This window comes from Myodes glareolus, chromosome 14 (assembly GCF_982192425.1).
Source record: "Myodes glareolus chromosome 14, mMyoGla1.1, whole genome shotgun sequence".
In the NCBI taxonomy this organism is placed as follows: domain Eukaryota; kingdom Metazoa; phylum Chordata; class Mammalia; order Rodentia; family Cricetidae; genus Myodes; species Myodes glareolus.
In genome coordinates, this window is record NC_142039.1 from 78310474 (window position 1) to 78336069 (window position 25596).

At 43.2% G+C, this 25596-nt stretch overlaps 1 protein-coding gene and 2 non-coding genes across 6 annotated transcripts in view; all 3 read right to left on the minus strand.

Annotated features, from left to right (window-relative positions):
• The window catches only part of Prxl2c (peroxiredoxin like 2C), a 34619-nt gene extending 9255 nt beyond the window's left edge, over nt 1-25364 (minus strand). Inside the window, exons 1-6 of one of the 4 annotated variants that reach the window (XM_048447592.3) lie at nt 25116-25360; nt 24889-24957; nt 21890-21943; nt 21622-21727; nt 12031-12162; nt 6656-8190 (exon numbers count right to left, since the gene is read on the minus strand). In XM_048447592.3, the coding sequence (XP_048303549.1) occupies nt 8063-8190; nt 12031-12162; nt 21622-21727; nt 21890-21943; nt 24889-24957; nt 25116-25307 (681 nt within the window). In that variant the 5' untranslated portion in view covers nt 25308-25360 and the 3' untranslated portion in view covers nt 6656-8062. Of the gene's footprint in view, nt 1-6655; nt 8191-11545; nt 11779-12030; nt 12163-21621; nt 21728-21889; nt 21944-24888; nt 24958-25115 lie in introns of those variants that run through there. The other 3 variants (XM_048447593.3, XM_085699657.2, XM_048447594.3) reach the window with 3 other exon arrangements.
• LOC125409113 (U6 spliceosomal RNA) lies at nt 5753-5859 on the minus strand. The gene has a single exon (XR_007234692.1). It is a non-coding gene; the product is annotated as a U6 spliceosomal RNA (small nuclear RNA).
• Nucleotides 11436-11540, minus strand: LOC125409107 (U6 spliceosomal RNA). The gene has a single exon (XR_007234688.1). It is a non-coding gene; the product is annotated as a U6 spliceosomal RNA (small nuclear RNA).
• Nucleotides 25365-25596: the final 232 nt, after the last annotated feature.

Below are 25596 nucleotides of genomic sequence, written 5' to 3' on the forward strand. Positions count from 1 at the left end.
TCATTGAATTTGAAGTTCATCTGATTCAGTGGATGGATGGCTAATGAACTTCAGGGATTCATCTGCTGCCACCCTTACAGTCCTTCTAGGACACACATTGCCTTCTACAGGTGATTCTTGCTATTTCTCCACTCAGAGAAATACACCTGACTCAGGCTCCTGACTGCTGGGACAAAGGATGTATACTACCACACTCGGCTCTGGTCTGTTTTTCAATCCTGAGACAAAACCTAAGAAAATAAATAGATAGATAGATAGATAGATAGATAGATAGATAGATAGATAGATAGATAGATAGAGACATACATATAATTTGATACATTATAATGGGGGTGTTGATGCTAGGAACTGAATCCATGTTCTCTCTTGCTCTCTCGTGCACTCTCTGTTTTTTTGTTTGTTTTTTGAGACATGGTTTCTCTGTGTAGCCCTGGCTTCCTGGTATTCACTCTGTAGACCAGGCTGGCCTCTAACTCAAAGATTCGCCTGTACCACAACCACCCAGCCCCATGTTCTCTCTTATGCCAGCCAACTGTCCTACCACTAACCTACATCCCTCTCCCTACTGGGTTTTGGGGGATGTTGTTGTTATTTTGCTACAGGCAGGGTCTTCTTGCTAAGCAACCCCATAGATGGCCTAGAACTCACAGAGCTCTGTTTGCCTCCTGAGTGCTGGGATTCTAATGAATTTTGTGTGATGTCATTGAAAGCCCCGAGTTCTCCATCCACAAACTAGTTTCCAGTGTCGGGAAGTGACACTTTTCTTCTCTCCTCCAAAAGTGTCAGTGCTTACGGTGTTGAAGTGTGGTGACATGTCTCCATACCAGGAAGTCTCTGGGGCTAAATTTTAATTTCCCCAAATCCTAACAAATATGGATCATTTGTGTAGGTAGGCATATTTGAGGTTCTGGGGAGCAAATGATAGCCACAAGCATGCTAGGCAAGAACTCAGCCACTGAGCTACACTCCCTGCCCTCTGACAAAGAGGGTTGAGAGACAGGGTCTCTGGTCTCAAACTACTATCATCCTGCCTTTCATTCTGTACTGTGGAGGTGAGAGTGCAGACCTCTGTTTCCACACAATGCCTGGAAATAAAAAGCTATTCCCTGTTTACATTAAGTCAGTAAACGTGCTCACATATGGCATTTCAAGGCCTTAAGGGTTGAAGTCTAGAAATGCCAAGTGACTCACCGATTCCAGACTGCTAGCCGAATAAAACTAAATAACAGCCTGCTGTAGGACTCGCTAAAGAACCTTCTAAAACATTTGCCTACTTACTTCCATTTTTAAGTCGTTGTACGAAGATCGGCATAGTATGTAAAATTCTTTTCTTGAAACTAGTCTGACTTCTGTAAGTGCTTTGTTCCAATGACTTCCTGTGACGAACAGGGCTGATGCGTAGTTTCTGGGAGCTGCTCTGAATTCTCAGCAGAGCTCTGGCCTGCTTCAACTGACTGCAGCCCCCAAACCCTCCAGTTCCTGTGAACTAGTCTGCCCCATGCAAAGGGACACATGTCACTCATTTTCCGTCCTCTCTTGTACTTTGTTTTTGAATCAGGGTCTTATGTAGCCCAGGCTGGTCTCATACTCATTATGTAGCTGAGGATGACCTGAACTTCTGGTCCTTCGGCCTCCATCTCCCAAGTGCTTGAATGGCAGAGATGTGGCACCGTGTCTGGGCTTATGCAGCACTGGGGATCTGGGTTTCGTGGGTGTCAGCCACTCTACTCGCTGAGCTATGACCCTAGCCCTCTCTTTAAAAATTACATTTATTTGTTTTTGTGAGTATATATCTGTGTGTATTCAGATGTTTGCCACAGCATGTGTGTGAGTGTGTGTATGTGTGAATGTGTGTATGTGTTGAGTGTGTGTGTGTATGTGTGTGTGCATGCACGCATGTGGATGTTAGGAAGCTGACAGAGAACAACTTACATTACTCAGTTCTCAGATTCCACCAAATGGGTCCCAGGTATTGAACTCAGTTTATCAGGATTTGGGAAACAGAGTAGGTAAAGCTATGTAAATTTTAAACCAGTCTAATCCACATAGTGAGCTCTAGGCCAGACAGGGCTACATAGTGAGATCCTGCTTCATAAAACAAAAAAGCAAAGAACTACACACACATTTAAATATATATTTATAAATTTTATTTATTTGCTTGTTTATTTTGGGTTTTTTGAGACAGGGTTTCTCATAGCTTTGGGGCTTGTCCCGGGCTGGCCTTGAACTCAAAGAGATCTGCCTGCTTCTGCCTCCCAAGTGCTGGGATTAAAGGTGTGTGCCACCACTGACCAGCCTAAATATGTGTGTATGTGTGTATGTATACATATATGTGTGTGCATTATGTGCATATATAATACATATACATATATATAATACACATATATATGTGTATATAAATGTGTGTGTATGTATATAAAGGATTTTTTTTCCCTGCAACTGCTTTGTTTTCTGGGATCATGTTGTATGATAGCATAAGTGAGAATGATCCCCATAGACTCATATGTTTAAATACTTGGTCCCCAGTGGGTAGACCTGTTTGGGAAGGAGGAGGTGTGTCACAGTGGAGGGCTTTGAGGTTTACAAACCCGTACCATTCCGGTTGGCTCTCTGCCTTGCTGTCTAAATGTGGCCTCTCAGCTACAGCTACAGTACACGCCTGCCTGCAGTCACCATGCTGCCTGCCTTGACAGTTGCGGATTCTAACCCTCCGAAACTGAGAGTCCCATTAAATGGTTCCTCTAAGTTCCCTTGGTCGTGATGTCTCTGCACAGCAATAATAAGTAACTAGGACATGCCTCTCAGCTATGCACACTTTTGGTTTGTTTCTCACGGGTGTACACGATAAATACAATGTCCTCCACCATTTTTCTGGCGCTGGACATTTGGAGCATCTCCAGTTCATAGCTGTGACAGTGTTACAGTTGGCATCCTCCAGCTTCTTGTCTGGCTTCTATGTGAGGCACTCTCTGGAGATGTATACAGTGCTGGGATTACAAGTGTGTACTACCACACCTGGCTGATTATTGGAACTTTACTTTTTATTTAAATGTATGTGTGTCTCTGTGTATGCACATATGCATGCAGTACCCAAGAAGTCCTGAAGAGCCTGTGGGGTCCTCTGGAGCTGGAGTTACTTGTGGTTGTGAGCTACCTGACATGGGGTTTGCCAACTGGATTTGGGTCCTCTAAAGATCAGTGGGGTTTTTTGTTATTGTTGTTGTTGTTGTTTATTTTTTGTTTTGTTTTGCTTTTCAAGACAGTTTCGGGGCTGGAGAGATGCTCAAAGGGTAAGAGCACTGGCTGCTCTTCCAGAGGTCCCAAGTTCAATTCCCAGCAACCACATGGTGGCTCACAATCTCCTTGCCAGCAGTACATTGTATGCTTAATAAATAAATCTTTTTTTAAAAAAAGACACAGTTTATTTAGCCTTAGCTATCCTAGAACTAGGTCTGTAGACCAAGTTGGCCTCTGCCTCCCAAGGGCTGGGATTAAAGATGTGCACCACCACTGCCTGGTTCAGTGTGTGCTCTTAATATTGAATACTTCCTAGCTAAGAATAAAATAAATAAAACAATATGCCTAAATGTTTTTATTATTTAGCCTGTTTTTATTTTATTTGTCTGAATCTGTGTCTAAAGCCAAAATGTCATTGATATTTTTCTAAGAACTTTTTTTGGTTTTTTTTTTGTGATTTAAAAAATACTTAGGCAGTGGTGTGTGTACATATGTGTTTATAAACATTACAGTGCATATGTGTCTAGAAAACAACTTTCAGAAATTGGTACCCCTTTTCTACCAGGTTAGTCCAAGAACAGAACACAAGTTTTCAGGCTTGGTGGCAAGCACCTTTTTCTCTCTGAGTCATTTCACTAGCCCCTAACAATTATGGAGGTTTTGGTTTGTTGAGGTTTTCTTTTGGGAGGCAGAGCCTCACTATATACCTAGGTGGCCTGGAACTCACTATGTAGAGCAGCCTAGCCTCAAACTCACAGAGATCTACTTGTTTCTGCCTTCTGAATGCTGGGATTAAAAGCATATGCAACCATGCCTAGTGAAAATGAATTCTTTAAGCTGAATTGAAAACCATTTTATTTTTACAAAATGTATGTATGTCAAGCGCATGTCTTAAATGATCCATCCATCCATCATCCACTCCTTCATCTGCCTGTGCTGCTAAGCAAGCACTCCACCACCAAGTCACAACCCAACCGTAGAACACTCTGCTTAAAATGACTATTGATTTTGAAGTAGAACACTACACATCCTTATAAGTTTCTCCATCTACATGGTCAGAGTCCACCTCAGCTGCATGGTAGAAGGTACCTTCAGTAAATGTCTGCAGATTTCTAGTCTATCCCAAGTCGTCTTGGGATTCGTTCTTCTATTTTAAATTAAGATTTACTTTGTTTCTAGGGATGGAACTCAGGGACCTTGTATATGCTGGGCAAGCATTCGACCTTGGAACTACATACCCTTCCCCTAAAACAAAAATCTGAGCATGATTTTCTCCCCAGTGCTGAAGATAATGTGAGACAAATACTGTCAATGAGCTACAGGTCAGCCTGATTGGTTTGTGTTTTCCTTTATTAGCTGGGGGCTGCTGTTGCCAGGGCTGTTGTGCAACTTGTGGGCTAAGAGATCTTGCCTCAGCGTCCTGAGTAGTTGGGACTGCAGTTTAGTTGACTGTCTCTTGCTTTCAGCCATGCTTTTCGAAATCTGCCATCATGCCATCGAGGTTTTTGTTTCCACAGCAGCTCACTGCAGAAGGTTCCCAGTGAATTCCCTCATGGGGTCATGGCCCATGGAGAATCTGACCGTTCTGAGAAGGTGCAGCCCATGGGTCTCAGGCCTCAGGTGTCTTCAGAGGGTTTCATGCAAGGGTCGTAGTTAACTACCTGTTGTTTGAACTGGCCAAAGAACAGCTTTCTCATAAGCTGGGAATGAGTTCCTGCCTCCCAGGTGATCCGTGACTTCACAATTGTCATCAGCCTGCTTTCAGGTTGTTTGTGGCGCTTCTGGAATTTCTTGTAAAAAATGTTCTTGTCTGTGACATGTGTGTTCTGGATGATGGTTATAACAGTAATTCCACACAGTGTGCAAAGAGTGTATAGGTGAACACAGAGCACCACAAAAATGTTTCTGTTTTGTTTTTTGGTGGTACCGTGTAAGAACCTAGAGCCTTGAACATGCTAGGCAAGTACTGAGCCACACTCCCCAGTCCAATATTGTTTTACCTACAATTTCTACATTTTTCACAGAAAGAGTTTCAGGATTTAAATTCTAGTATAATCATGACCTTGGGGGGAGTATGTTTATATAGTTCAGTGTGCATTATAGATAATTTTATAACACACACACACACGAAATGCCCAGGCTAGTCCATCTTCCAAGTAAGTGGGACTATAGGTGCATGCTACCTGAGATGGTTTAAATAACAATGGTCCCCAGAGGCTCATGTATTTGAATGCTTAGTCATCAGGGAATTGGACTGTTTGAAAGGATTACAAGCGTTAGGAGGTGTGGCCTTGGTGGAAGAAGTGTATCACTGAAAGGTGGGCTCTGAGGTTTCAAAAGCCGATAAGCACAGTCTGTCGTCTGTCTGTCTGTCTGTCTGTCTCTGCCTGCAGATCAGGAAGTAAAGATCTCACAACATACCACCATGCTCCCTGCCATGATGCTAATGCCCTGAGTCTCTGAAACTGTAAACACGTCCCCAATTAAATGCCTTTTTTAAACTGCAGAATTCTACAAAAATATGGAATGCTTTACAAATTCATGTGTTATGCTTGTGAAGAGGCTATGCTAATCTTCTCTGTATCATCCAGATTTTAGTATGTATGCTGCCAAAGCGAGTACTTAAATGCTTTTTTTTTTAAAGAGTTGCTAATTGGGTGATGATGGCACATGCCTTTAATCTCAGTACTTGGGAAGCAGAGGCAGGTGGATCTCTGTGAGTTCAAGACCAGCCTGTTCTACAGAGCAAGTATCAGAGCCAAGACTGTCTCGAAAACAACAGCAATAAAGAGTTGCCTCAGTTATGGTATCACTTGATGGCACCACACCCAGCTGTTGCCTTGGTATTATATGTATTTGGGTGGCAACCATATGCACAGTGTTTATGGAATTGTACCTCCCTAAAGCCACATATATTTATAAACATTTATTTATACTTGCAAATATATAAATTTTGGTTAAAACTGGCAAAAGGGGATCTGACTATTATTCTTTCTTTTATGTTCAATATAGAACAGGCTGGTATGACAGCATATACCTGTAATTCCGACACCGAGAGGTTGGGGAAGAAGCTTGAGAGTTCAAGACCAGTCTAGGATAGAGAGGTTTATGGTTGTTTTAAGATTTATTCCTTACATTTCAGGTGTCTGTGTGTGTATCAGAGGACATGTACACCATTTGTATGCACATGCTGATGAGGCCAGATCCACTGGAACTGGAGTTATAGGCATTTGTGAGGGGCCTGGTATGGGTGTAGGAAAACAAACCCAGGACCTCTATAAGAGGAGGATGAGTCATCTCTCAATGGGCTAGGGAAGTCTAAGCAAGCCTATGACATAGTAAGGAACTGTTCTCCCTCACCCCCAAAGAACCCCAGAACACACAAAATATTCCAAACAAAAAATAGAAAAAAAATTAATTTTAAATTCCAAAAAGTCTCACTTTTATTGATTTAAAACCATGACTGTCCATATATATTTGTGTGAAAATGCATCAAAATAGTTTTATGAGTTAATATGCTTATATAAAAGTATAAAGTCATAGTAGTATTATGGTTGCTAAGAATTACAAATATTTTGATTTTGAGATAGTTTTCTTGAGATAGAATTTCTGGGACAAAACTAAGATTCTTAGCTGCATGGTTGTGGCACACACCTTTAATCCTAGCACTTGTGAGGCAAAGGCAGGCAGATCTCTGAGTTCTAGGTTAGCCTGGTCTACAGAGCAAGAGTTCCAGAACAGTCAAGACTACACGGAAAAACCTTGTCTCAAAGAATAGAACAACAACAACAACAACAACAACAAAACACCAAACAAAAAAAACCTAACATTCTCCCTTGCTTTCTTTGGTTTTTGAGACTGGATTTGTCTGCGTGGCCTTGGTTATCCTGGAGCTTGCTTTGTAGACCAGGCTGACCTCCAACTTGAAGAGATGCCTTTGCCTCCTGAGTGCTGGGATTAGAGATGTATGCCACCACTGCCTGGTCAAAACTAAAATTCTTAAAAAGTAAAATATGACAAGAGTTTTCTAAATAAGAGATTTTGGGGTGAGAAAAAGCAGGTGTCTAGAAATGTAAGCCTGTTCTAGAATTCCTGCCTCCTTCCCATGCACCACCACATCTGGCTGTACATTTATTTGCTTTTTGTTATTTTTCTTTTTTGGTTTTTCGAGACAGGGTTTTCCTGTAGCTTTTGAATCCTGTCCTGGAACTGGTTCTTGTAGACCACACTGGCCTTGAACTCACAGAGATCCGCCTGCCTCTGTCTCCCAAGTGCTGGGATTAAAGGCGTTGCTACCACTGCCTGGGCAGACTTAATTCTTGTCCCATTTCTCAGTGTTAGTATTACAAACTTGTGCCATCATACCTGGCCCATTCTTCCCTTCCCTTAATACATGCATGCATGTATGCACATATGTATGTAGCTTTATAAGATTTATTCTTACTTTATGTATATGAGTGTTTGCCTACATTTATGCATGTTTACCACATATACACCTGGACCCCAAGGCAAGAAGAAGGTGTTGGATACCTTAGAACTGGTGTTACAGACAACTGTGAGCCAAACCTAGGTCCTCTGCAAGAGAAGCAAGTGTTCTTAACTACTGAGTGATCTTTCCAGTTCCCCTTCTTATATTTTAGTTGCCAAAAATCTTTCATTGAATGAATAATTATAGAGGCTATAAAATTTAAAAAGCTTTTCCCTGATGCCTCTCAGAATATAGTTCTATAGGCACATGAGTTTTGTGTTTCCATAATCTCATAATGCCTGGCATTTTGGCTCACATTTCAAGGGCCCATTCACAAGTGGAAGATCCCATGTGCAGTCACACATGGATAACTGCAGGTCTGCTCATGAAGTTCACAGGCTGAACTCCCACAAGCTGTAAAACAGAGTTTATGGGCTTGTGATCCAACCTATTCCTGTCTCGGTGCACAAAGTGGATGCTGTTACCTAGAAGAGAAGAAGGACAAACGCTGAGGGCAAATGATGCGCTAGTCTTTAGATTTACTGCTTACCGGGACCAAGGAAGTATTACAATTGCTAATTAGTCCAAAGGGAAAAATTAATTACCTGGAGTCCATTATACTTCCAATGTAATGCCACCATAATTCTGCATCATGGCAATTAACCGTGACAAGGCAATGGTTGAGTAAGAGTGTCACTTAACACATTACGAGCTCTGAGGGGACAGCATCCTAAATTATACCCTTCTATTCAGTTTCATCAAGTATAATTAAATAAAACATCCAACCAGACAGGCAGAATTTGGAACTAACATAGGTATCAGCTGGGAAATTAATATCTATTTCCTAAGCATATGCATTAATAAAACAAATCATTTGCTTCAAAAAAATTCACTCCTGAGGCTAGGGGTGCAGTACTCGTGAGGATCTGGGTCATCCCTAGCACTGCCAAAACCAAAAAAAAAAAAAAAAAGAGGGAAAGAAAAACACTGATTTCAGAGGACGCTTTATAACTAATCAAGGAGGTTAGGAGGGAAGGCATAGCCAGCTAGCTACAGTACACCTAGACACCCACAATCCTATCCACTCAAGTCGTAATTTATCGTCTAAATCCTGTTAGTTCCACTTGGAGCTCAACACCAGAATTTTTGTTTGTTTTGAGTCAGGATCTCTCTATTATATAGCACTGGTTGGCCTGGAACTCACTATGTAGATCCTCCTGCCTCTGCCTCCAAAATGCTGGGATTAAAGGTATGTGCCACTATGCAGCCAAAACCAGAATTTAACTTGAAACATTAGATCAAAGGACATGCTTTTTGGCATTACGTCCACTGGCCACATCTATAGTAACAGGTTTAATTCTTCATCCCCTGTGGCTATGGTGTGGCTTATAAGGAGTGGCATTATTTGAAAGGATTAGGACACGTGACCTTGTTGGAATAGGTACGGTCTTACTGGAAGTATGTCAACAAGGGTGGGCTTTGAGGTTTCAGAAGCTCAAGCTAGGCCCCATGTGGCACTTTCTCTTCTTGCTGCCTGACAAATCAGATGTAGAACTTTCATGTCTGCCTCCATGTCTGCCTGCATGCTGCCATGCTTCCTGTCATGATGATAACGGATTCAACATCTGAACTGCAAGCCAGCCCCAATTAAATGTTTTCCTATATAACAGTTACCAAAACCCTGTCTCTCTCTCTCTCTCTCTCTCTCTCTCTCTCTATATATATATATATATATGTAAATATAAAAAAGCTCAGAGGTTAAGAGCAGAGGTCCTGAGTTCAATTCCCATAACCACGTAGTGGCTCACAACCATTTGTAATGAGATCTGGTGCCCTCTCCTGGAGTACAGGCATACATGCATGCAGAACACTGTATATCATCATCATCATCATCATCATCATCATCATCATCATCCACAGTTGCCATGGCCATGATGTCTCTACAGCAGTAGAAACACGAAGACAATGGCCAAATGACTCAGTGACTTGAGATGAGGAATGGGGTAAAAGAACAACAACCCCTTCCTGGTGTGGGAGGTCCTTCTGTATATGTGTTGCTTTTATTGGTTTATGAATAAAGCTGCTTTTGGTCAATGGCTTAACAGAGTAAAGCCAGGTGGGAAATCCAAGCAGAGATGTAGAGAGAGCGTAGGCAGAGTCAGTGAGATGCCATGTAGCTGCCACGGAAGGAGATGCCAGGGAACTTTACCAGAAAACCACAAGCCTTGTGGTAAAATATAAAATAATGAAATTGGGTTAATTTAAGATATAAGAGCTAGCTAGCAATATAATTAAGCTATTGGCCAAGCAGTGTTTTAAATAACATAGTTTCTGTATAATTATTTCGGGTCTGAGTGGCTGGGAACAAACGAACAGCCTCCAACAACACCTTCCAGGTCTGAGGATGCAAATTAGTTATTCAAAAATACGGGTCTGGAAGACTGGGGTGTAGCTCAGTGATAGGAGCACCTGTGCAGTGTACAAGACCCTGGTGAAATACCCAACACCACGGAGAAAGAGAAGAATATGGAGGCTGGGAGGTAGTGGATTAAAGAATCCCAGCACTCAGGGGGCAGAGACAGGTGGATCTCTGTGAGTTCAAGGCCAGCCTGGTCTATAGAGCGAGTTCTAGGACAGCCACAAGTCCATCGGGAGACCCTGTCTCAAAAAAAAAGGGGGGGGGATGGAAAGGAGGGAGCTCTGAGCTGAGCTCAAAATGGGCTCGTGTATTTACTTAGTCATTTATCGGTGATGAGCCTAGGAAACAATGCATCTTCTACTGAATTACAACTCCAGCCCCAAAGAGCTTTTTCTTTTTCTTTCTTTCTTTTTTTTTTTAAATGATCTAAATTTGTAAGAGACGGGTACAAGTGTGCCTGCTACAAAAAAATAAAACAGTCAAAAGCAGTCCTTTCAAGAGTCTGGGATTGATAGATGTGTTAATAATTCACTAGGAGGTACAATTTTTAAGAGGCAGAAAATGAAGAAAAATCTGCCTATGCCAGTGGCTGTTTGGTCTGTTACTGCAGACCGTGAATGTGGAGAGTCTGCTTTCTGTACTGCTGGCCAAGACACGGTTAATGCAGTTGTTGAAGCCGTGGCTTATTGCAGTCCTCACTTCGGAACGGGCTAGTCCTGGTACTGGCTCGCTTTCCAACACTGTGTGGGTCTCCTACTTCAGTCGGCAAAAGTGAAGATTCTTTCATTTACAAAAGGAGCTCACCTCCATCTCTCCAAGCTTGAATCGCAAGTGTCTCTACCTGGGAAGCTATCTGGCCAGGCCCCTATTGAACTTAGATTTTGGCAGTTCTGTAACTTTATTCCATATTCCCATTCATATTAACTGTAGGTTTTTTGTTTGTTTTGTTTTGTTTTGTTTTGTTTTTTTAAGCCCTGGCTGTCCTGGAACTCAGTCTGTAAACCAGGATGGCCTTGAAATCAAAGATCTACCTGCCTCTACCTCCCAAGTGTATCTCACCACCACTCTTTTTTGTCTGCTTTTCTGTCTGTAGATTTTTTTTAATGTGTAATAAGGACACAGGTTATCAAAGTGTAGAGACTGGTGACTCCTCAGCCTCATTACATTTCCTGGACAAATGGACAGGGACCCACTCTGGAGCATTCCTATTCCTTTGGGTCAGATGGCTCTGTCAAGCCTGGTATCACTGTGCACATCTGGATCCCCTACTTCGTTCATGGAAATTTCCAGATTTCTTTTGAGTGCTGAAGGAACAATGTGGACTATGATGCAAATGTGAATGTCGTCCTTGGTGCAGGGACCAAGCTCATCTTTGCATTGTTCCAAGTTTAGAATGTGTGCTGCCAAAGTGAGCACTGAACTCCTTTAAGATTTATTTTATTTTTAATTATGTATACTTATAAGTATGGGGGGGGTGGTTGTACACATGAGTGTAGGTGCCCATGGAGGCCAGAAGAGGGCATCAGATCCCTAGGAACTAAAGTTACAGGTGGTTGTGAGTTACCTGATATAGGTGCTGGGAACTGAATTTAGGTCCACCGCTAGAGCAGCCAGTGCTCATAAACACTGAGCAATTTCTTTAAGCCCTGTTGAACTTTTAAAAGAGTATAATAGCCATATATCAATCAGCAACTCATAGCTTACTGTGCCCCAAATCCCTGCCCTCACTCTCCAGTGATGAGGACCCTCATCAAACACAGACATCAATACCCAGAAGTCTCTGAAAAGGAAAGATGCTCCTTACCAGAGCACACCCTCTCATTAGACCAGTATCTGTCACATAATGAAGGTGGGTGGCTCTTAGGCTGGAGAGGGCACAGAGACATAGCCTGTCCCTGATGCTCACCTGGACCTAAAATGAAGGTTCCGCCTTGCTGAGCTGGGTCTCCTTGGAAATCGAAAAGCGGGCCAGTGACTGCCCGCCACAGACTCTGAAGGCTTCCCGAAAGCAGGTTGGACTTTATGTGGGGGCTCTGTCCTGAAATATTGAAAATTGTCTTTAGGTGTTATCCAATAAGATGTCAGTCCTAGCAATCGTGGAGAGGGTACCTGAACTGACCTCCTCCTGTTATCAGGCTGGTGAGTATCCTAATTGTCATTAGAGAGCATTCAGCAAGTAAGTGTTAGATGCAAAAATCTACAGCCAAGCACTGGGCCGAGCCCTGGGAGTTCTGTTGAAGAGAGAGAGAGAGAGAGAGAGAGAGAGAGAGAGAGAGAGAAAGGATTATATGAGCCAGGGGGGAGGGGGGAGGGGTCATGACAGGGGACCCCAGAGAGATAGCTGACCTGAACTCTAGACCAACAGCTAGGGAGCTTGCATGGAACTGAACTAGGCATTCTGCATGTATGTGACAGTTATGTAGCTTGATCTGTTTGTGGGGCTCCTAGCAGCGGGATTAGGACCTGTTCCAGGTGCTTGAGCAAGCTTTTGGGAACCCATTCCCCATGCTGAGTTGCCTTGCCCAACCTTGGTGCAAGGAGAGGAGCTTGGTCCTGCCTCAACTTGATGTGCATGCTTTGTTGACTCTCATGGGAGGCCTGCCCCTTTCTGAATGGAGACAGAGGAGGAGTAGATGGGGATAGGAAGAGGGAAAAGGAGAAGAGGAGGGATGGAAAATTGTGGTTGGTATGTAAAATAAGTTAAACAGACACGTCAGTTCTTGTATAAAACATTCTTTAAAAAAAAAAGTCTTATGGGCTGGAGAGTTGGCTTAATGGTTAAGAGCATTGCCTGCTTTTCCAAAGGTCCTGAGTTCAATTCCCAGCAACCACATGGTGGCTCACAATCATCCATTATGAGGTCTGGTGCCCTCTTCTGGCCTGCAGGCATACACACAGACAGAGTATTGTATACATAATAAATAAATGAATATTAAAAAAGTCTTACTTTAAATTATGTATGTATGTCTGTATCCATGTGTGATTGCACTGGAGGCCAGAAGAGGGTGCTGAATCCCCTGCAGGTGGGGCTACAGGTGGTTGTGAGCACTGGGAACTAAACTCAGGTCCTTTGCAAGAGCAGTGAGGGCTCTTAGTGGCTGAGCCATCACCTCTCCAGCCCTGGAAGCATTCTGCATCGGCCCCGTCATCCTTTCCTGACTCTGCAGCAGAAAGCACAACATGGAATTTTAACAGCGGCTTACCCTGCGCTGCACTGGCTGAGGCAGTCCTTTTCTGGAATAGTGTAAAACATTGGCAACATCATCTTTGCTTTCTACAACTGCTACATGTCAGTAACACTGGTCACTGAGCTGGACAACTGAAAACTATCTCCACTGAAGGACAAACATGCTGGGAGGGTAATGTCTGCCAAGGACACTGTCTTAAAGGAAGAAGTGATGGACCTGAGCCATTTGCCACAGAGAACATCACTGCAAACTTCTCGTATTTGTCCTGCTTCTTAGTTTCCCATGTGCACTTGCTTGGTTCCTTGCCTGCTAATAGGCAGTCACGCTCCTCCCCAGGACACACTTTGCACAGGCTGTTAAATGACGGTCAACACCTTTCCATTCTGGGCCCATGACTAGGCTGCCCTTTCCGGTTTCCCTCACATTAGCTGTGGTAATGTTCTAGTTACTGAGTGAAGAGGTTGCTTATGGGGCAAGTTCCCAAAACCTCCCTCCAAATTCTTGGAAAGCTTGGATGGGAAATGACAGAGTCACAGGAGGGCAAGGGCTGGGTCTCAAAAGTACCGCCTGATGCCTGTTATCTACTTCTCTTCTCACAGTGACGGATGTTTCTGCTCCTTTTGAGCTGAGAAACTCAGTCTCTGCTTTATAAGTTTTGCTCTTATTCTTGCCTTGTTTATGTCTGAATTTTAATTTTAAACTTTGATGACTATACAGAAAGAAAAACACTCAGACTCAAACTTACCTTCCCCTACTGCATTCTTCTGACTCAGATCAGTTTGACTCCAGCTACATGTAGGCACCTTTATCTACAAGCCAAACAAGCAGTAACTTGGTGGTGACAAAAATCTACCTGAAGATAATGTCAGATCAGATAGGTGGAAGGCTAGATTTCAAGCTAGGTCCCTATTTAATACAGATGCTAACCACAAGCCTAGGTTGTTTAATCTTTCAAAACTGAGCCAGGTGGTGGTAGTGCACGCCTTTAATCCCAGCACTTGGAAGGCAGAGGCAGGTGGATCTCTGTGAGTTCGAGTTCAGCCTAGTCTACAAAGCGAGTGCCAGGACAGGCTCCAAAGCTACACAGAGAAACCTGTCTCGAAAAACAAAACTTTTTTAAAAATTTGTATTTATTTTATGTATATGGGCGTTATATATGTCTGCACACCAGAAGACTGACTGGTTATAGTGGGATTTCTATAAGCCCTTTTGGAATGCAATGAATTTTCTTGAGTGACTCACAGATTCAAGCAAACAGTCTATGGTGGTTAATTCTAATGTTAGTTTGAGATGGTCTAGAATCATCTGGGAAGGGAATCTCAGTGAAGAACTGTCTAGACGACAGGTTTGTGGGAAATTAGGGTTAGTGTATCCACTGTGGGTGGCACCATTCTCTCTCTGGTTGGGGGATCCTGGATTACGTACGAGTAGAGAAAGGAGGCTGAGCACAAGCAAGCACACATTAAGTCAAGGCTCTCTGCTCTTGACTGTGGATGTAATGTGACTGGCTGCGGCAAGTTCCTACAGCCTTGAATTTCTGTAGTGATGGCCTATAGCCTAGGATTGTGAGCCAAGTAAACCCTTTCTCCCTCATGTTGCATTTGGCAGGATGTTTGATCACAGCCCCAGAAGTGAAACTATGACATAATCACTTAACATTTAGCATAAAATATAACCTTAGCAGATTTATTATTTAAATTTTTATTTTACTTGCATGGGCATTTTGTCTGCACAATCAGCTGGGCACCATGTACATGCAGTGCCCACAGAGGCCAGAAGAGGGCATCAAGTATCAGGTCCCCTAGAATCAGAATTACAGATGGTTGTGAGATACCATGTGGGTGCTGGGAATGAACCTGTGTCCTTTGGAAGAGCAACCAATATCTTAACCACTAAGCCATTTTCCCACCATAAGTGATTTATTTGGGAGGCAGAGGCAGGGGGGTCTCTGTGAGTTTAAGGCCAACCTGATCTACAGAGTAAAGTACAGAATAGCTGGGGCTACACAGATAATCCCTGTCTCAAAAAAAATGTTCTATAGAATCCAATATTTTTCATTTAAAATGTGTGTATTTGCCAGACAGTGTTGGTGAACTCCTTTAATCCCAGTACTTGGGAGGCAGAGACAGGTGAATCTCTGAGTTCGAGGTCAGCCTGATCTACAGAGTGAGTTCCAGGACAGCCAGAGCTACACAGAGCTGTCTCCAAAACCAAAAACAAACAAAACAAGTGTATATTTGTTTGTTTATCATAGGCAGAGATTGCTCTTTCATTCCTGGCTGTCCAGACCCAAATAATTACACAGAAACTATACTAATTATAACACGGTTCGGCCAATGGCTTAGGCATATTCCTGGCTAACTCTTATATCTTAAACTAACTCGTTTCTATTGCCAGAAGGCTGTGTGTTACAGTGTGTCCTTCTTCAGCAGTTACATGGCATATGTCTCCTTTGGCGGCTCTGACTCCGCCCTCTCTCTCTCTCTCTCTCTCCATCTCTTTGGATTTCCTGCCTGGCTTTATTCTGCCCTGCCATAGGTCAAAGGAGCTTTATTCATCAACGAATAAAGCAACACACACAGAAGGACAGCCCACATTAGTTTAGTGTGTGTGTGTGTGTAGGAGAGAGAGAAAAGGTGTGAGTGTGTATCCACGTATGTGTCATGAAGTACATATGGAAAGGAGAGGACAACTTTGGGAGCCAGTTCTCTCTTCCTACTATGTGGGTTCCTGGAACCAAATTCAGAGTGTAAGCTTTGCTGTACATTTCTTTACCTACTGAGACATCCTGCTGACCCAAAGGTACACACATACATTATAGTACACAACTGTGCATAGGAATGTGTATTTATTTGGTATAGCTCATATTTATATGCTGTAAATTGTATAAGTTTTATATAAATCTGTTTGTGACATATGAAACATATTATATAACAGTATCATAGACAAAGCTATATAAAGTGATATATCTGGTATATGAAATATATTTAAATAGAAGGAGTGGAAAATAAGTTGCATGTATTCTCTCATAATTACAAAATACATTTGGCCTGTAATTCACTTATTTTCTTTACATTTCCTGTCTTCCTTGAGACAAGAAATGAAATGTAGTGTCACAAAAGTGAAACTCAGAGACCTTTTGTTTGTTTCTTTTCCTTCTTCTTCTTCTTCTTCTTCTTCTTCTTCTTCTTCTTCTTCTTCTTCTTCTTCTTCTTCTTCTTCTCCTCTTCTTCCTCCTCCTCCTCCTCCTTCTTCTTCTCCTTCTCCTCCTTCTTCTTTTTCTTTTCTCCTTTCTTTCTTTCTTTCTTTCTTTCTTTCTTTCTTTTCTTTCTTTTCTTTCTTTCTTTCTTCCTTCCTTCCTTCCTTCCTTCCTTCCTTCCTTCCTTCCTTTCTTTCTTCCTTTCTTTTTTTTAGACAGGTTTCTCTGTGTAATAGCCCTGGCTATACTGGAACTTGCTTTATAGACCAGGCTGGCCTTAAACTCACAGAGATCCACCTGCCTCTTCCTCCCAAGTGCTGGGATTAAAGGTGTTAAAGCACATGAAACCAGGAGCCCAAACCTGAGGCCTGCAATCCCACACCAGCAGGTGAAAACTGAGGGCTGGCTCTTAGTCGAGTTTAGGGTTCAGTCTTTAAAATCAGCAGTAAAGTGGAGTGTGGTGTCACACACTTTTACTCCCAGCACTCGGGAAGCAGAGGCAGGAGGATCTCTGTAAGTTTGAGGCCAGTCTGGTCTACAGAGCAAGTTCTAAGTCAGCCAGGGCTACACTGTGAATCTGTCTCAAAATAAGGATCACAATAAAATAAAACCACAGCAAAACAATATGGCAATCGGGGAAAGGGGGCTGGAGAGACTACTCGTGATTAAGAGCACTGGTTGCTATTCCAGAGGACCAGGGGCTAGATTCCCATCATGCACATGGTTGTTCAAAACTATCTAGGGGATCCGATGCCCTCTTTCTGGCTTCTACGGGCACCAGGCACCCACATGACAAAAATAATACCACAGCATATCTGCCTCACAAGCAGCTCCCTGCCCTCTCCCAGGTCTGGTTCCTCCTCCACACATTCTGTGACTCTTCACTTAGCTGCCATAAAACACCTGAGGATTCCCCAATGATAAATCCAAACTTGAAGTCGACCTGAATTCATTGTGAATCAGCCCAGCCTATCCAGTGACTCATACTAATTCAGCTAGAGCAGGACCTGCACGTCTTCAAGTGAGTGGCACTTCCTAAAACCTTTGGAGTCTACAGCACCCCTTCCCATCCTCTCTCCACCAGCAGCTTTCATGGTGAGCTGGGACTTCACCTCCAAAGTCAGCTGCCTCTAGACCTTTCTCTTCCATATTCTTTTCTTTTTTAAATTTATTTATACAGATTCTGTGTATCCCTGCAGGCCAGAAGAGGGCACCAAATCTCACTGCATATGGTTGTGAGCCACCATGTGGTTGCTGGGAATTGAACTCAGGACCTTTGGAAGAGCAGGCAATGCTCTTAACCTCTGAGCCATCTCTCCAGCCCTCTCTTCCACATTCTTGAAACAGGCACTTGTCCCTACTGTGTCTCCTCTCTTGGGCCTCTAGCTGCACTGACATCCCTGGAAGGCAGAGAATGTCCTTTATCACCTTCCATTAAGGATCATCCATCATAGTGGGTGTCCCCGTAAGAAAGCAGTAATTGTTGAGAATGACTGACTCAGTTGACTTCTCACATCTAGTACTCCAGAAACCAAGTCTGGCCTACAGAAGGACAAACAGATCGACTCAGTTGGGCTTGATGTTGTGAACCCATCATCCCTGCATGCAGGAGGCAGACACAGCAGGACAAGTCCAAGGTCAGACTGGGACTACATAGTGAGACCCAATCAAATTAAATAAAAATATAGCTAATGCTTGCTAAGGCCCACTGAAACTGTAGTGAGAACAGGGAATGTGGACAAAGTTGAGTGACACCAAGCTCCAGGTAGCTACATGGTGCAACGGGTATGGGTAAGCTATAAAGTCCTGGGAAAGAAGCCTCTCTTTCTGCTTAAACTGCCAGAGGGAAGCTGAGTTTAATGTCCAATGACATGGTGTGGAGACAAAAAAGCATACAAACTCATCATATTTTTATATTAACCATGGAAGTAAAGTGCCCCCACAGAACGTAGAGGAGACAGACAGACAGAGGAGAGCTGCTTTGAGGGCAGGACCCCAAGATTAGAGCCAGACTTGTGAAAATGTAAATCCACCTAAGAAGAGCATGAACTGACAGTACTCTGCCAGAGGGGCTCTCTCTCCAAACCGACCTCTCAAGGAAGTTTGTTCAGGTTCAACAACCAAGACTCAGGTCGTCAACACTATTGTAGAAGGGGCCCCTCTGCAACTTGGGCTGGCAGAGCTAGGCAGCATTGCCTGTGTGGTTTTGTGGACACGAGAAATGCAGAAGTTGTGAGGTCATGACAGCTTCCACCCATGTCCCACAGAGCCACCGGGGCCAGGCAATGTGTGTATGTGTGTCACAAACTTGGCAAGTAGCTTGGCAGGGATTGCAGAGTTGTCAAGGTGAAACTTAAGCTGCACTGGGGATACCAGGATGCTAAAAACGCCAGGGCTGTGGGACATCTGCTAAAGAAAGCCTCAGGCAATAAGGGAATAAATTTAATTACCACAAGTAAATAAATAAAAATAATTTTTAAAAAAGCAAGCCTCAGGCATGAAGTGGAGCCAGATCAACAGAAAGGCAGCCAACCCGTGCTGCAGACGGGAGAACCGGATGGGTGGGGCTGCTTAAGCATGTTGGAACACTGAGGATTCCACCAGGAGTTCCAGATTTGGGATGTGGAGTTGCAGGATTTGGTGTTAGTCCTGATGTGTTTGGTCTTTCCTTGCTCTCCAGGTTAGTTTTTGTCACCTTGACACAAACTTAGAAACATCTAGGAAGAGATAATCTTAATTGAGAAAATGCCTCCATGAGATAGGCCTGTAGGCAAGTCTGTGGGGGCATTTCCTTAATTAATGATTGATGTAGGAGGGCCCATCTCACTGTGGGTGGTTCCACCCCTGGGCAGGTGATCCTAGGGTGTGTAAGAAAGCAGGCTGAGCAAGGCATGGGGAACAAGCCAATAGGCTTCTACTCTAAGGCTTCTGCTTCACTTCACGCCTCCAGGTCCCTGCCTTGATTCCTGTCCTGAAGTCCTTCAATGATGACTGTGATGTGGAAGTATAAGATGAAATGAACCCTTTCCTCCCCCAGGTTAGTTATGGGGATGGTGTTTCATCACCACAGCAGAAACCCTAACTAAGACACCAATTAGCTTTCCTTTCTTTCTGGAATGGGAGTGTTTACTCTGCATCATTGTATATTGTAAAATTAATCAAATATGTAAATTTAAAATAAATCTTTGAGGACTGGAGAGATGGCTCAGAGGTTAAGAGCACTGGCTGCTCTTCCGGAGGTCCTGAGTTCAATTCCCAGCAACCACATAGTGGCTCACAACCATCTATGAGATTTGGTGCCCTCTTCTGGCGGGCAGGCATATATGCAGACAGAACATTGTATACATAATAAACAAATTAAAATAAATAAGTAAATCTTTTTTTTTCTTTTTGATTTTTAAGACAGAGTTTCTCCGTGTATCTCTGGTTGTCCTGGAATTCACTCTGTAGACCAGGCTGGCCTCGAATTCACTGAGATTCACCTGCCTCCGCCTCCCTGAATGCTGGGATTAAAGGTGTGTGCCAACACCGCTCAGCTATAATATGTATAATTTTTAAAATATTTATTTATCTTTTAAATCCTTCTCATTTTAATGGTTTAGATAAGAATATGCTATATGTGGAGACCCAAAAATGTGAGCCTATCTCCACCTCGTCTGAAGGTCAGAGAGTTTGAGATTGCTCACAATTGTTTACAACAACCAGGGCTACACTCTGACCTAAGGTGTGGTTATTTGGTCCTTTTGACATTAAGATGGTAGATTCACTACCCCCTGACCAAGGGTCAGGAAATTCAAGCATACTTCTGCTGCTCCTTCTTTTGAAATAGAAGGTTTGACCTTGGGAGTAGCTGCCTTCAGGACACTTGATCTAGGGTGGGTTCACTGCCTAAAAAACAGAATGCTAAAGACTTGATGTCTCAAAGTATTGAAGCAAATAATTATTCAGAGTTCTCCTTTGTATCATGGTAAAGCAATTTTTTGTCTTCTTACCCTGTGGTATTAGGGTATAAAAGTGCATGGGAAATTAAATGCAGGCAAATTTCAGAATTCACTGGAACTCCCTCCCAATACTATCCTGTGTTTTGTTTTATTATTTCAACTCACGTCTTTGTCTCTTTACTATTTTTCTAATCCCCATCCCCCAACCCTGGTAAGTGGTATCCTTGTTGAAGCACGGGCCCCAACAACTATACATTTCCTTCTCTCCTCCCCTCTCCCTTTCTACTCTTCCCTTGCCTCCCCATGCTTCCAGTTTACTCAGGAGATCTTGTCTTATTTTTTTGGGGAGCTCACAGTTAAGAGCCTGAATCTCAGGGGAGCCTTTGGACTTCTGAACAGTGTTAATACCTTAAATTCTCTGCTGTGGAATAATCCCTTTGTAAACTGCAAAGATTTGTCACTTGAATCGGTTTAATAAAACACTGATTAGGAGTAGCCAGGCAGGAAGTATGGGGGGGGGGGAATGGGACAACAAACTAAGAATGCTGGGAGGAGGAAAGCCAGATGCAGAGGAAGTGAGATGAGAATGCTGTACTGAGAAAAGGTACCAAGCCATGTGGCTAAACATAGAAGTATGGGTTAATTTTAAGTGTAAGAGCTAGTTAGTAATAAGCTTGAGCTACTTTTCAAGCATTTATAATTAATATAAGCTTCTCTGTGGTAATTTCAGAAGCAGCTCCTGAGTATTTGGGAGTTGCTGGTGGGACAGAAACTTCCACCTACAATTCCCTTTGCCAAACTTTTTTTTTAAGATTTATTTTTATTATTATTATCTAAAAAATAATAAGTGTGTGTGTGTGTGTGTGTGTGTGTGTGTGTGTGTGTGTGTGTGTACAGGAGCCCTTGAATGTCAGAAGAGGGTGTCAGATTCCTCAGAACTGGAGTTAAAAGTTGTTGTGAGTCAATATGTTGGTGCTGGGACATAAGCCTAGGGCTTCTGTAAAAGCAGCAGGTGCCCTTAATCGCTGAGTTATCTCACCAGCCCCTTTGATACCTATTGAGTCACAGCAACAGGAAAAGTATCAAACACAGCTTTGCTATGCACATATGCCCTAGTGTGAGAAAACACACGTATTTGAGAGAACTACACTGCATGTGAAATGTCTTACCTGAGGAGGAAATTTCTTCACCTCTTTTCATTCCCAATCTTTTATAAATTTCTCTCTCAGGATCAACATAGATCTCGTGAGAATATCCAGTCAGTTTGCAGAAAGGCTAAAATGAGAGTAATTAGACTTTCTATTAGAACAACTGAGAGAAAAGTAATGGCAATCTAAAATTTTTCTGCCAACTGAGACTATACAGGGGCTCAGCAAATGCGGTTTTTATATCTGAAACATATTTAACATGGGGCTTCTCGTTTTGCTAGATAGTTACCTCAATATGATGGTATGACGACTGCCCAATCACTATGAGGGTGACATCCGCTTCCTTTGGGAGAAAGAGGGACAAGTGCATATTACTAGAAGTCTGTCTTAAGAACTGTCCCTAAAGCAATTCTTTCATTTTGTTCTAATGCCACCTATAGGCTTCTAGAAGAATAGAAAACAAAATTGCATGAGTAGAAATAAATATATGGTACAATATTTGAGTAATTCAGATAATTTGTTTTCCCTATGTAAGAATTTCAAAACTTAAACATCAAACTACTAGAAGAAGACACAGGGGGACATTCAGTAAGACAATGATTTGGCTCAGTGAGTAAAGAAGCTGCTGTGCATGATGAGCTGAGTTCCCATCGCAGGGACCCACAGGTAGGCCACTCCTGCAGGCTGCCTGACCTCCACACATGCACATATAAATCAGTAAAGCAGAACAATAAAAGTAAACATACAAAGAAGGTTTGTTATTCTATATAGCAAAGGAAACAACAAAGAAAACACACAACCCACTGACTGGACTAAGAAAACCTATGCAAATTATGCACTTGTCAAGAGACTTAATTTATGTTAGGAATTCAAACACAGCAAGAATACAATCCAGTTTCAAAAGTGAACAAAAATGGGCTAGGGATCAGGGTTTGTGCAGTATGCATAGGATCTACATTTGATCTCCAGCAAGGAGGGGGCTAAGACTTAGACAGTTCTCAAAAGACAGTAGACATACAAATAGCCAGTAGCTATTTGGAAAATTCTTGGGCTGGGGAGATGGCTCAGTGGGTAAAGTGGTTGCATGAGGATTTGAGTTCTATCCCCAGAATCCATGCCAGTGCAGCTGCATGTGTTGTGACCCCAGCAATGGGTGGATCCTGGAGATCCTAATTCAGTCAGCCCGTTTAAATCAGCAAGCTCCAGGCCAGTGAGAGATGTTACATAAAAACAAGGTAAATGGCATCTGAGAAACAACACCTGTGGTTGACCTCTGGCCTCCATGCACATGTATGCATGAACTTGTACATACGTGCATACGAATTTGTACACTCTCGACACAAAAATAATGATCATCACTAGTCATTAGAGACATGGAAATGAAAACAGCATTTAAATATCTCTTCACCCCAGGAGAGATGTTACTAATCAAAAAGAGGTAAAATCTGTGAGGACACGGAACAAAGAGAACCCTTCCGTGGTGTTAATGAGAATAAATTAGGACAGCCTTTATGGAAACAGTGCACAGGCTATTCAAAAAATTAAAGGCAGAGCTACCACATGATCCAGAAATACCACTAGTTGGTTGTGCACTAAAAGTAAATGAGATGGGCATGCAAAGAGACCTTACACTTCCATGTTCACTGCAGCAGCTAAGACAAGGATGCAACCCAAGTGTCCATCAGCGGACAAATCCCTATGAAGTAGCATTTCATCATGGAAAAGGAGGTTTGTTATCTTGTCATTTGTGAAAACAGGGAGGATATTATACTAAGTGAAATAAGCCAGGAACAGAAAGACAAAAAACAAGAACAAAAATAGTGGCTGGTTACCACAGGCTGAGAGAAAATTGTTCAAAGGATACAGTTTCAGTTAGACATGAAGAAGACAATCATTTCAGAAATCTACTGCCCAGCATAGTGACATAGTGACTAGCAATGTGCTGTCTATTTCAAAATTACCAAAAATCCAGCTCCTTTAAAAGTTCTTTGTATTTTGATAGCCTGGTGTGGTAGTACACACCTTTAATCCCAGCACTTGGGAGGCAGAGGCAGGCGGATTTCTGTGAGTTTGAGGCCAGCCTGATCTACAGAGTGAGTTCCAGGGCAGCCAGAGCTACACAGAGAAAACCTATCTTGGAAAACAAAAACAAAAACAAACAAAAAATCAACACCAACAAAAACATCACAGACATACAATGGAAATGCAATCGACCATAAAGAATGAGGTCATAAGTGCAGGAAATGGGCAGAAGTGGACATCAGTATGCCAAGTCAAATAAGCCACGCAAAGCAAATATGGTCTCTTTTCTCTCACATGCAGGATCTAGGCTTAAATTTCTATGCATGTATTTACGTAGGATATTAAAGTAGAAAGGAGGCTGAGAGGATGAGGTCTGGGGTAGAAGGGCACGAGAGGGTAAAGGAATATGAAGATTTGTATGAAGACAGCAAGGGGGAAGATCAATGTGGCTCTGGAGGAAGGAGGAGGAAGGCGAGGCAGCAAGTAAGAACAAAGTATTCACACATGAAAATATAAGAAGACCCATTTGTATGTTCAGTAAATCAACAATGTCAACAATGATAAAATATTAGGTAGATGTAATAACTTTACATTGGAAAGATGTTTCAGAATATTAACGTGTAAACAAAAGGAAGAAAAGGGCAGGCAGAACAGTTCATTTTTTTCCCTCATACACCCTAATTGATAAATGTGTGCTGAAAATAGACTTTAGTTTTACAAATGCACAGTGTCTTCCACTCAGATCTTCCATCCACATCTGGGGATGGGGATGTGTCTCCCATTTACACCTTCCTTCCACATCTGGACATCTTCCACTCACATCTTCTCATGCACATCACATCCACATCTGGATGTCTTCCACTCACATCTTCCATCCACATCTGGTGACCGAAGAAAAACAGGGACTTGGGACTTGCAACTTATTGGCAAATACAACCCTGCACTTCTAAGATATGTCAACATTTTCATATAATGAATAACTGTTGCAAAGAGGAGCACCAAATAACTATTTGAGTTATAAAATTAAAGCGTCAAAAACATAAGGCAGTTGAAGCCTGTGTCTTGTTTTGATTTTGCATTCTTATGCAACCTTGAGTTTGACACAGGCAGCTTACAGGTAACAAAAATCATGATGGTGACTACGTAGTCAAGAGGGCACAAAGGAGCACATTAGGTCTCTGCTTCACTAGAAGATGGAAGAAGAGGTGACATTCACACATGGCTCCCCCATCGCACTGACCATTGCCGCTCACTCAGGAAACTTACTCGGAGAAAGCTCTTGGGGATTTTGGCCAGATCTTCGACATATTCTTTACAGACGTAACACAAGAAATGCTGAAAGGCAACAACAATGCGGAAGAGCACGTCAGCAAGACGGCAGCGGGGTCCGGAAGGTTCAGGCGCTCGATTCCAGGCGAAGTGCGGTACCCACCCTGATCCAGCAGCGGGGCGTCCTCCGGGAGGCCCTTCCCGTCCCGCCCTACCCTGCTCACCCTCACGAACACCACCACGGCCCGACGCTCCCGGAACAGCGCGCCGAACGACACCCGTCTCCCGGACGCATCCAGCACCGGCAGATCAGCCACGGCAGTAGCCAGGGGCTGCCCGGGTTCTGTGTCCGAGCCTGTTGGAGTCAGGATCGGACCCGCGCAGCCGCTGACCTGCCGCGTCACCGGCGCAGCCATAGCGGGGGTAGGGCGACTGCTCCGGTCGGCCTGGGGCCGGGGGAGGCGGGGCCCAGCGGGATGGGGCGGGCTGAGGTTCGGAAGCCCGTCCACACCGAAGGAGGCGGGGTCGCGAGAGTGGAGAGAGGCTAGTTCTCAGGGGGCGGAGCCACGCGGGGCAGGACTGATCATTGGGAGGCGTGGCTACGAGGGATGGGGCGGGGCTACAGGAGCAGGGTTAAGGACTAAGCTCTAAACCCATCTTTCACAGTTTTAGTGCCGAGGGAGAGGAGCATGCAGTGGGAGGTGA